We start from the raw sequence: 11,701 nt of genomic DNA on the forward strand, positions 1-11,701 counted from the left end.
CCGGCCTCGTTGCAACCATCGCCACCAGGAGCTCCGCCTGGGAGGGGGAGGGGGTCGCCGGCTTGGGAGGGGGAGGGGGTCGCCGGCTCGGGAGTGGAGAGGTCTGGCACAGGAGGCAGAGAAAGAAGAAAGAGAAGAGGAAGAAGAAACTTACATGTGGGCCCCACATGTAAGTTAACGGTCAAACTAACGGTTTGTTTAGCTGTGGGCCCAACCTGTCATAATCGTGATGAACTGATAAAGACTTGATGATTTGGGTTTTTTGAAACTGCCGACCGCCCATTTGATAGTTATCTAAGAAAAATTAAAAATTGGTAGTTTTTTGAAACCCTAGCGTGTAAAGTAGTAGTTTTAAGCTATTTACTCGTCGATACGCGCGTTCGAGGGAGCGCACGCCTGTGGTGAAGACCGGGGCTCGCGTCGGCTGCGAAGTGATCCTTCACGTTACGCTAACCTAGCCAACTAGCTTCAAAAAAAAAAATAGCCAACTAGCAAGCCTACCTCCAGCTAAATAAAAAAAATTAGCAAGCCTACTCGAGTTGCTTCCATGGCCGAGTCGGGCTGGACACGGCCGGGCCATGAATCGTGTTTAATTAATTCCAAACTATTTCTATCTTCATCTATATATGGCTGGGTAGTTTCGCCCTCCAACGCAAGCACCTACGTAACGACTGATTTCGATCACCCTGCCATGGCGGCGGTGCTTCGACACGCGGCGAGGATGCTCGGCAATCGCGCTGCCCTCCAGCAGGGGCGACAAGCCGCTTCTGTTGCGGCGGAGGGGCGACATCGATTCATTGCGAGGTTGCTGCCAAGGTATATATATTGCCCTGTCACATCCATCTCGCGCCATCTATCTCTTAGTTAGGGTCTGTTTGGTTCCAAATAAGTCACCAACTTATAAGTTGAAAAGTGAAAAAAGTGACTTATTTTACCAAACAGACCCAATTTATAAAGTCACCCCAACTTATAAGTCATAAGTTGCACCACCCCAACTTAAAATTTATAAGTCATCCCTTTTTGTATGGGTCCCACCACCTTTTTGGCTTCAGGTCCACCTTTTTAGAAAAAAACAAGATGAAAAGGTGTAGTGAGGTGACTTTTATAAGTCAGGTGACAACCAAACAGGCCTAACTTATAAGTCACTGATTTAAAGTCACCTGATTTATAAGTCAGGTGACTTATTGAAACCAAACAGGCCTTTAAAGTTAACTGCCAATTGTGTATATATAGCCCTAGCCCCATTTTACTTGAACGACAGTACACGCCCTAATCATGAATAGGGATCCTACAGGGACAAAAAGAATCCCCATAAAAATACAAATATGGACTGAGCACCATCGATTTCATATCGCGTGGAAATCTTGGCTAATTGATAGTTTCCTAATAACGTACGCACGGTAATAATATGCATAAGCAACTTATTAATGCACGTTTGTTTCTGACATACACGCATGCATTGGCCCACAAACACAGTGTCATCCGGACTATCTACGCTGGGCTACTATGAGCAGAGAGGAGCAACTGGAGGCATTGCTCTGCTTGGACCCATTGACGGTGCCGGAAAATATCCGAAAGACAGTAGAAGAGAGGAACAAACTCTGTATCCTAATCTTGGACAAGTACCCGCACATGATCCGGCACGTCGGTCGTCTTCCTGACGAACCTTGCTTAGCATCGCGCGCACTCTTTATATTATGGTCTACGGTGGCTTCGGGGATCCTCCTCCTTCAAAATAATGTGGGCCGGAAGGGAAGTACAGAAGAGACTGATCCATCAATCATACATGATGACACTACTGCAAAGAGTTGATCTATCTGGTGTCCGGATGTTGCTCAAGTTCACGTGTGTGTTTATCCTTTTTGCTTTTGACCTTTTTTTCTAATCCTTTGTCTTGAGAGCAAAAGGGCTGATGTATTAGGTATTATTATCTTGATAATAATATATCACGTGTTGGAAAAAAATCTTTGATTGATAGTATTTCCGGGCTTTAATCTGATGGTTCGCCCGTTATTTTATTTGATCTGACAAATCAAATATGTATGTTGCTTGTTTAGTACGATAAAAAAAAGTAGTCTATATGCACTCTTAACAGAGAAGCAACCGTTTTTTTCAGGGAACCAAGCAAAGAAATCCTCCCTTTTCCTCGGCGAGGTGCGTATTTAGACAATCTCCTGAATATCCACAGGCCAAAAATCATCATGAAGGCGCTGCGTATTGCATGCTCCATTGCCATCCAAGAAATCTGATATTTTATTAAATCAACAATTGTGCTTCGTCGTAATAGGGCAAAAACCAGAGCCACATGGGATCGACATACACGGATTCGCCAAACCGCCACCCACTCTCCAAACAAGACCTTGTTTAACAAGATACCCTTCCACACCGCCACTGAATTCCCTGGAAATATTGTATCAAGAATGTTACCGTGTGGGCAATACTTTACTTTGCGTGCAACAGCCTCACACATAAGCTATCTGGAGAATCAACCAACCCCCAAGCCTGCTTGGCCAGCACTAAATGTCTTGGCTGATTGTTCGGAGGAGGAATGCAATAATGTCATTATGTTGACTTGGCGGCTATGGCAATTACAATTGGATGCGGTGCACGGTAAAGAGATTCCACCCCTCGAATCCTCGGCCTTATTCCTTGAGAGCTACATGCTCTAGGCTCAAGCGTAGGGTGATCAGCCTTGCAGTGCTTCAAAGGCAAGGAAGATCCAATGTGCAAGGATTCCAAATCGGAAGGATGGTGACACAAATACAAAATTCTTGCACCGTCAGGTAAATGCGAGGCGGAGGAAAAACCACAATCATAGAATCAAGCATGCTCACAGATGGCTGGCCGACCATAAGCAAAAGGGAAAAGGTCATCCACAAGCACTTCTCTAAAGTCATGGGAAGAGGGGCCACCAGCAACTTAGATTTTAACTGGAATGAGCTTGGCATACAACCCTATAGCTTGCTTGATCTTGATGACCCCATCACCGAGGCAAGGTTTGGGAGGCAATCAAGGAAATGCCCCGGGGACAAGGCCCCTGGTCCAGATGGTTTCACGGGCCTCTTTTTCCAACGGTGTTGGGCAGTCATCAAACATGGTATCTTGAGAGTAATACATCGTTTCGACTCCCTACACACGTCCCACCTGCAGTGGCTCAACTCCGCTAATGTGGTGTTATTGCCCAAGAAGGAGGGGGCGGAAGGCATCACCGACTACATGCCCATTAGTCTCTTCCACGTCGTCGCAAAAATCATTGCCAAGATTCTATCTTTACGTCTCGCCCTTCACATGGACGCCTTTGTCTCCAATGCCCAAAGTGCTCTCATAAAAAAGAGGAGCGTTCGTGATAACTTCACGTATGTTCGCAACTTTACTTGCACGTCGAGTCCACAAATGCAAGACCCTTGTCCTTCTGTTCAAACTCGACATTAAAAAGGCCTTCGATTCGGTCAAGTAGGAATATATCCTTGACTTATTGCAACACAAACGGGCTCCCATGCAAATTCCGGATTTGGATTGTTGCCTTACTGTCCTCTTCCTCTTCGTGTTGCCTTCTCTTGAAGCATGGCCGCGGACTAAGGCAGGGAGGACACGTTGCCCCCTTACTCTTTGTCTTTGCAATCGACCCGCTTCACCAAATTCTCGAACTTGCAACTCGAAAAGGCATCATTCACAAGATCCGCGGGCAAGGTGTCATGTTGAGAACTTCCTTATATGTTGACAATGAGACCATCTTTGTGGCCCCAATCAAGAGGGACATTGACAACCTATCGCTCATCCTGCGGGCCCTTGGTGACGTGATGGGCCTCTGCACCAATGAAAGCTCGGTCATGCCAATTTGTTGCAACCACCTGGAGCTCGAGCTGTGACATGGGCAACTTTCCCCGTAAAATATTTGGGCCTCCCACTTTCAGTATGGCAGCTCAGAAAGGTGGACTTCCAATATCTGGAAGGCAAAGCGGCAGGTAAACTAGTAACTTACGAGGGGCAAAGCATCACTACCATTTGGCGTACAACCCTTGTCAAATCAGTCATCACCTCTTAGGCAGTGTACTCTATCACACCCCTCATCGTGCCGTAGGGCTCTCTCCAGAACATTAACAAGATCGAGAGAGCATTCCTTTGGTCTAATTTGGACAAGACAACCGATGCAAAATGCAAAGTCAACTAGGAGACTATGTGTCGCCCCAAGGATTAGAGAGGCCTTGGGGTTGGGAAACCTTTGCATCGATGAAGACCTCGATTTCTTCTATGCCTCCACCACAATCGTCAGCGGTAATGGGGCAAAAACGCCCTTCTGGGATTCTCCGTGGCTACTTTGCCGGAAACCCAAGGATACTACACGCTAATTCATGAAGCCTCAAGGAGAAAGAATTGGAAAGTGCGGGAGGCGCTTAATGGGTATGCATGGATGATAAAGATCAAACGAGACACCGTCATCTTCGGTGACCACATCCGGGAGCTCTTCACCCTTTGGATGTTAGTTCATGACTTCCATCTTGACGTGAATGCAAAATATGACATTGTTTGGAAACACTTCGTTGATGGGATTTACTCGGCAGCAACTGCATACAAGGAACAATTCCTTGGTTTGACGCTATCTCCCATGGATACCATGGTTTGGAAAGCTTGGGCCCCTCCAAAGGTCAAATTATTCGCCTGGTTGGCTTTGCAAGACCGGATTTGGACCACCGACCTTTTGGAACAACGTGGTTGGCCAAATTGTGGACTTTGCCCAGTTTGCAAGCGGGAGTAAGAAACGGGCATTCACCTTTTCGCCAAGTGCCGCTTCACTGTTAGGCTTTGGTGACTGGTCACTGAAAAGTCTAGGCTTGCGCACACGGACACTTTCAGTTGGCACCTTCAGAAGCAAAAACTGCGCGAGCGAATATATGAAAGTATGATTTAAAATTCCAATATAACATATGATTTGTGTGTGTGAAGTATTCAACCCATGAACAAAAACAGAAAAATATGTTGCAAGATCAAAGTACAGCGGAGTGTATCGATGGAAAAAAAAAGTATTTGTGGCGAATGGGCTTGGTGGCGGCCCATCAGCTCCGGAGGCCCGTACAAGAAGCCAGGGCAGGCCGACACCCACGCCCGAAGCCCACGACCGCCGTCCCAACAACCCACCCCCAAAATGACCAAACCGCCCCCAGCCCCCGCACCCCCCACCCCACGCACGCCCGTAATTACCCCTCTCCCCGAGCCCCATTTCCGCCATTTCCCCCCCGCCCGCGGTCTGAAAACGGAGGCCAGCACACTCCGCTGTCACATCCCACACACTCCCACAGCTCCAGCAGCACAACACACAGCGGCTTCTTCTCCGTTGGCGGCGGCGGCTAGGGTTTTACCACCTCCAAAACCCTAATCTTTCCATCCAATCCAATCCGTCCGTCGTCCATGCCGGCGGCCTCCTGCTAGATTCGCTCACGCCGGAGTTTTTTTCAGCTAGTTTGAGTGCTTGGTGTGGTGCGGCGCGGCGGAGATGACGTCCAACCAGTTCGATCTCCTCGGCGACGTCGACAACGACGACCCCTCGCAGCTCCTCGCCGCCGCCGCCGCCAAGAAGGCCGCCGAGCCCAAGCCCGCCGCGCCCGCCGCCAAGCCCGGCTCCAAGCCGCCCGCCAAGACCCCGCCGCCCGGTGAGTGACCCTCTCGGTTCGCTCTCTCTCCGATTCGATTGCTGGATGTGTCTTTCGACGCGAGCTTCCATTTCTGTTGCTCATGGTGTGATTCGATTGCTCGATTTGTGGCTGCAGCGGAGGACAGGGGCAACAGGGACGGCGCCGGGCGCGGGAGGGGCGGCCGCGGAGGCGGTGGCGGGGCCAGGACCGGCCCGCGGCGGGACTACGGCGACGCGGACGCCAACGGCGGCTTCGAGGGCGGGGGCGGCGGCGGCGGCTATCCGGCGCCTCGCCTGGAGGACGGCGAGGGGAAGCAGGCGGAGAGGGGGCGCGGGCCGCGCCAGCCCTACCGCGGAGGGGGCGGCCGCCGCGGGGGCTACTCCGACGGGCAGAACACGGACGAGTTCGGGCGCCCGCACCGCTCCTACGAGCGCCGCAGCGGCACCGGCCGCGGCTTCGGGATGAAGCGCGACGGCGCTGGCCGCGGCAACTGGGGGACTGCCACCGACGAAGGGTTCCCACAGTTAAGATTGATCCAATTAGTCTCTGGTTTCATGGCAAGATGCTGATACTTTTTGCTGTTGTGATGTGTGGAGCTTGACGTTTCTTATGTGGCTGGTGGTGATCAGGGAAAATGTGGAGGCTGTCAACACTGAGGAGACCCCTGCTGTGGCAGAGGATGAGAAGAAGCCCGAGGATGCGCCGCAGCCCGAGGCTGAGAAGGTCAAGGAGGGTGCAGAGAATGAAGAGGAAGAGAAGGAAGCTGAGGAAGATAAGGTATATTTTTCAGAATTTGCCATCATCTGATTGATTTAAATTGTGTTGTGGTAGTTGTATGGCGTGTACATTTTGTATTGGCGACAATGGTGATGGTAGCATTTCTTGCTGGATTGGACAATCCAGATACTCCCTCCGATCCGAATTAAATGACGCAGTCTCTATACAATGGCGTAGTTGTCCGTTTTACATTGTATTGAGGTTGCGTCAATTAATTCGGATCAGAGGGACTATCATGTTTTACATATGCTATTCTAGGGGTGTATTAATTCGGATTGGAGGGATATCATGTTTTACATATGCTATTCTAGGGATGTAACGTAATACAGTTACTCGACCAGTCTAGATTTTTGCTGTACACCTGCTCGCGGGATAGCTACTTCTGTCACATTACAGAATGGTTTGAATTAAGCTCTTTGGAAACTGGAATTTTTTCCTCATCCTCCAGGCTAATCTTATTGTCAGCTTTTGTAGTTATCTTCTCATTCGTGCCCATTGCTACATACTTCTGTCAGAATGTATTGCGTTGTTTTTTGTCGCGATTGATCACATACATTTTAGGGTTGTCTGACATCCATGCCAAGCACTAACTAACCTCAGTGAACCATTTGATTTGCTGATGGCATCTAAATAAGTGGTAGATGAAATGCATATATACACGTACTGAAATATCAGTTTCTTTAATCGTCATTCACTTTGAAGGCTTACTTGTAATTTGGTTGGGAGTAATGAAATATGGTTGATCCAGTGAGACTGACATTCTCAGAAATGAGTTGCCAGTGCTCAATTTCACCTAGGCAATAGTTGGTTCATATAACAGCATCCTCTCTGATGTGATGTACTCTTGTTTAATTTTATTTTGGCAATATCTTTTCCTAGAATTTCTGACTTCCTGTTATTTAATTGAGATGTTGAGTGCAATTTTGTTCCTTGTTTGTGGTCCAGAATTCTTTGATATATTCCTGGGCTTGTTTCTATTATGATGAAGGTGTGTTCAGTTACAGTGTCACTGCGCCTTCTCCATCTTCACCCTTCATTTTGGGGATGGCTTATCATGACATATTCAACTTCTCTTGAGCTTTCTGGTGCTTCTGTGCTGTTGTCTGTACATGTTCTGCTTTTGCATTTGTTTTCTGTACATGATCCAGGCATCTCATTACAAGTTTGAATAGGTTACCTGTGGCATGCTTGTGCTCTTTCTGATGCCTAATGTTTGTCCTGTGGCATGCTACACCTGTCATTGAAATAACTTGTACTTTGACCATACAGGAGATGACCTTGGAGGAGTATGAGAAAGTGTTGGAGGAGAAGCGGAAAGCGATACTCGCACTGAAGGCTGAGGAGAGAAAGGTTGAAGTTGACAAGGAGCTGCAGTCCATGCAGCAACTGTCAGTGAAGAAGGATGCTGAGGAAGTATTTATCAAGCTGGTAAGTTGTACATCAGGCTGTCTTTCTTCTTCATGTGGTCATATTGATGCTAACTTTCAGCCACCACCCCTGGTGTAGGGCTCTGACAAGGAGAAGAAGAAAGAAAGCACAGAAAGAGAGGAGCGTGCCAAGAAGGTATCCTGCGCATTTCTGTCCTGTCCTGTTACTTTGGTCCGAGCAACTGGTGTATCTTCTACTAACCGTTATGCTGTGTTTGCTCTGATGCTGCCTGTCCCTGCCTGAAGTCCCTCAGCATCAATGAGTTCCTGAAGTCGGCTGAAGGCGAGAGGTACAATGGCGGGCGGGGCCGCGGCCGTGGCTTCAGGGGACGCGGCGAGGCCCGTGGCGGGTACAACGGCGGCGGCGGTGGTGGCCGGCGACCAGCTGCTGCTCCGGCGATCGAAGACCAGTCCCAGTTTCCGACGCTAGGTGGGAAGTGAAGGGGTCCGTGTCCCGTGCCCTGATCCGACTAGCAGCGGCTCCTCGGTGGTTCGCTCCAGACTGTGTCCTTGTTGAGTTGTCAGTACTCAGTAGCGTGTCGTCGTTTCGCCTGTCTGTCTTTTTGCCTGTCTGTCTTTTTATCTGTCGCCGTGTGTGTATCCCGTGTACACCTGAGGTGCACCCACCCGTGTCGTGTCTTGTTTTAGCCGCAGCTTATTCCGTTCATTTGGATAGGACAATGTCATGTATGAGATGTTTTCCTGGTGCACTTGCTGCTCTTATCTGTGTCGTGTCTGCTTGGTTCAGTGATTTTGTTCAGCTGAGAATTATGTCATCTTTCTTCCTTAGCCGTAGCTGTTTAGTAGGAGTGTTTGCTATGCATATTCTCTGTTGGAAAGTTATGCTGCCTGCCATGGCAAGGCGTGCTTGTGCAAAGATTGTGCCAGGCCTGAGAAAAGATGTATGCAAATCACAACAGAAATGACATCAGTTTCTCAAGCAGTGAGACCCCGCACAGTTCCTGTGTAGAAAACTTAAACTGAACGTATGCCAATCACGCATTGTATCAGTTCAAGCACAGAAACTAGAGCTAAACAGAACTCGTCATAGTGCACTGCCCTATTGCTATTTTGTTAGCTTAAATTTGGTAATGCGGCAGTGTGGAAGTAAAGGTAATGGAGAGAGCCCATACTCTTTTAAGTTTAGTGCACGGCTTAACTTTTTTGTCAGTGGAGCAGCATAGGCAACCGGGCAGTATACAATGATCCGCACGAATTTCAGAGCGCTGCAGATTAGATTAACCAGCACATTAGTACTAATCAGGCTGGAAGGCACACCAACCCCCTCCCCCCCGCATACCATCAGGCATTGACGCTGGTCGTCGTCTTCTTCCTCGGCCCAGGCCATCGCGATCCAGACCCATATCTCAATCCCTGCTCGCCGGCCGGCCACCGGTCCTGCAGAAGCACAACAGCTAGTGGATCAAATTTGGGCAGGTAACTATCAATCTGCTGTTACTCTTGTTTTTCCACCTGCTGCTGCTGCTGCTGTCGAAAGACATACCGAATGGTACTTGTTTCAGCCTTACTAAGCGAATTCGAAAGCTTCTTCTAGGCACACGCGCGCATAGCAAACAACTTCATCACCAAATGCTTGTTCCCCTAGACCATGTCACCTTGACTCAAGGTCCTCGAGTTCTAGCTTCTGTAGCCGTGATTGTAGGCAGCAAATAAGCACATCTCAAACCATCTACTACCTCTGTATCAAAATATAAGACGTTTTTGTAGCCATGGTTTCCTGCATATACATCTTTTTAGCCAAAAAAATGGCATTGCTCTTATTTCAAGGGTACTGCACCATGGCAGGTGATTGATTGCAAATGGACCATGAAATCAATGCTTTGGAGCGCATGCTGCTGGATGAAAGCGCAGAGCCAACAGATCTGCCATTTTCACTTCTACAAGACATCACAAACTGTTTCTCTGACGACCGGCGAATCGGCAGCGGCGGGTTTGCGGTTGTTTATAAGGTACTATTGCAACTTGAATAATTTTCGTCAGACATAACGACAGTTGACCTAATAAGTACGTAAACAACAATTGCACACCACAATCACGTCAATATGTCATCACACACAAGGTTGATGCTCACTCTCTGCACGTTGAGGCCGCAGGGGATGACCAGACATGGGATGGTCGCTGTAAAGAAGCTGTCCAAACTCTTTGACATAGAAGAGAAGAAGTTCCACAAGGAGGTTGAATGCTTGGTGAAGGCCAAGCACAAGAATATAGTACGATTTCTGGGATATTGCGCTGAAACACAAGGTAAAATTGCGGACTACGAGGGGAAGTTTGTCATTGCAGATACACGCAACTGGTTGCTCTGTTTTGAGTATGTACCCAATGGGAGCCTTGATAAGTATATTGCAGGTAGGCTCAATAGTTTTTATTTCCATCTTTATTATATTCTTTAAGCGTCGTACAAGCAATACAACTGTGTAAAATGTTATACATTATCTCTACCTAAAGTGCAAAAATCTGAGAGGCCTTCCTCTGCACAAACATTACAACTATTCAAAATATTTTACATTGTCTCATATTCATAGATCCACATTATATTGTTTGTCTAAAGCACAAAAATCTGAAATCCTCTTCCTCTGTAGACCCATTTCATGGAATTGAATGGAGGGAGCGCTTTGAGATAATTAAGGCAATATGTGAGGGCTTACATTATCTTCATGGCAAGCGTATTCTTCATTTGGATCTCAAGCCTGAGAATATACTGATAGATGATCACATGGTACCCAAAATTGCTGATTTTGGTCTTTCGAGGTGCCTTAGTGAAGAGCAAACCCAGGTTTTCACTACACACCTATGCGGATCGTGGTAAGCCAACCTCATAAAACTCCATCTTTTTTTTTCATGAATTTTATACTGGATTTGCACATATGTATAATTCATCCATGGTCCTTGGACTCATGTGGTGTGGTCACTTGGTTCGCAAACTTTAAAAGATGTAGTTTGGGTCCTTAAACTTGTGTTTCTTTTTTACATTTTTATCCCAGCGTTCCTAAATTGATTCTTCCATCATCGGCCCATGCTGAAAGCAAACGCCCAATCGAGCATAAATTAATAGATACAAATGCACCACAATAGCAAAATAAGAAAATAACAAAATAATAGAATGCCTCACTTACTTTGTGATTGTGTACTTGACAAGATCAAGGTTCTACTCACAACTATTTGTCAAGCACCTCTTCATGATTCTAAATCCACAGCTCGTGCAATCGAGAAGCAACAAAGCCCCCATCTATGGAGCACACAACTCTAAGTGTTTGTGGAAGCCATGGTATGGCTTTGGGTCGGGACACATTGGGCATTTGGAAATTGTAGTTTCGAGGACGAATAGAGATAATGAGGAATAGCTATGATGTGTAAACAATATGGATCCGAGGACAAAAAAAACTCTTCCCATGCTTAGCGTGTCCATCCTCTTTGCATTGTGGCAACAAATCTTTTTTTCTTTGATTGGCAGCTGATCGTGTTTTGGAGCAAAGTGAAGCACTAAACAAATTTTAGGGACCCCAATAGTAAGTTTTTAAGTTCAAGAACCAAAGTGACTACACCATACAAGTCTACCAATCCATGGATGCATTTTACTCTTTGCATGTTCATTGATTGATCTTTATATATCTTCTTGCAGCGGATATTTGGCACCCGAATTCTTTAGTGGACAACTGACATTCGCGTCTGACATATATAGTCTTGGTGTTGTAATTATGGAGATACTAACAGGAAAGAAGGGGTATCCAGAAGATGAGAACGTGAGAGCAATAATTTAAGCATTTGCTACTAATTAAAGTATAGCTTTTCAATGCTTTACATTAAATGTTTCTTACGTATTCGCATAATTCCATCTTTTAAATA

General features: G+C 47.1%; 2 protein-coding genes across 2 annotated transcripts in view; both read left to right on the forward strand.

Moving 5' to 3' along the window:
- The first annotated feature begins 5,254 nt into the window (after positions 1 to 5,254).
- LOC123149335 (RGG repeats nuclear RNA binding protein A) lies at positions 5,255 to 8,581 on the forward strand. The gene is made up of 7 exons (XM_044568980.1): positions 5,255 to 5,350; positions 5,455 to 5,648; positions 5,766 to 6,153; positions 6,260 to 6,407; positions 7,677 to 7,835; positions 7,914 to 7,970; positions 8,081 to 8,581. The coding sequence occupies exons 2-7, from the start codon at positions 5,492 to 5,494 to the stop codon at positions 8,273 to 8,275; spliced, it is 1,104 nt and encodes a 367-aa protein (XP_044424915.1). The 5' UTR covers positions 5,255 to 5,350; positions 5,455 to 5,491; the 3' UTR covers positions 8,276 to 8,581.
- Positions 8,582 to 9,111: 530 nt separating this feature from the next.
- LOC123082611 (U-box domain-containing protein 32-like) overlaps positions 9,112 to 11,701 on the forward strand; it is a 13,772-nt gene continuing 11,182 nt past the window's right edge. Inside the window, exons 1-5 of the mRNA XM_044504915.1 lie at positions 9,112 to 9,271; positions 9,641 to 9,804; positions 9,949 to 10,204; positions 10,438 to 10,660; positions 11,478 to 11,598. Coding sequence (XP_044360850.1) covers positions 9,655 to 9,804; positions 9,949 to 10,204; positions 10,438 to 10,660; positions 11,478 to 11,598 — 750 coding nt within the window. The 5' untranslated portion in view covers positions 9,112 to 9,271; positions 9,641 to 9,654. The remainder of the gene's footprint in view (positions 9,272 to 9,640; positions 9,805 to 9,948; positions 10,205 to 10,437; positions 10,661 to 11,477; positions 11,599 to 11,701) is intronic.

This window comes from Triticum aestivum, chromosome 1B, assembly GCF_018294505.1.
Source record: "Triticum aestivum cultivar Chinese Spring chromosome 1B, IWGSC CS RefSeq v2.1, whole genome shotgun sequence".
In the NCBI taxonomy this organism is placed as follows: Eukaryota; Viridiplantae; Streptophyta; class Magnoliopsida; order Poales; family Poaceae; genus Triticum; species Triticum aestivum.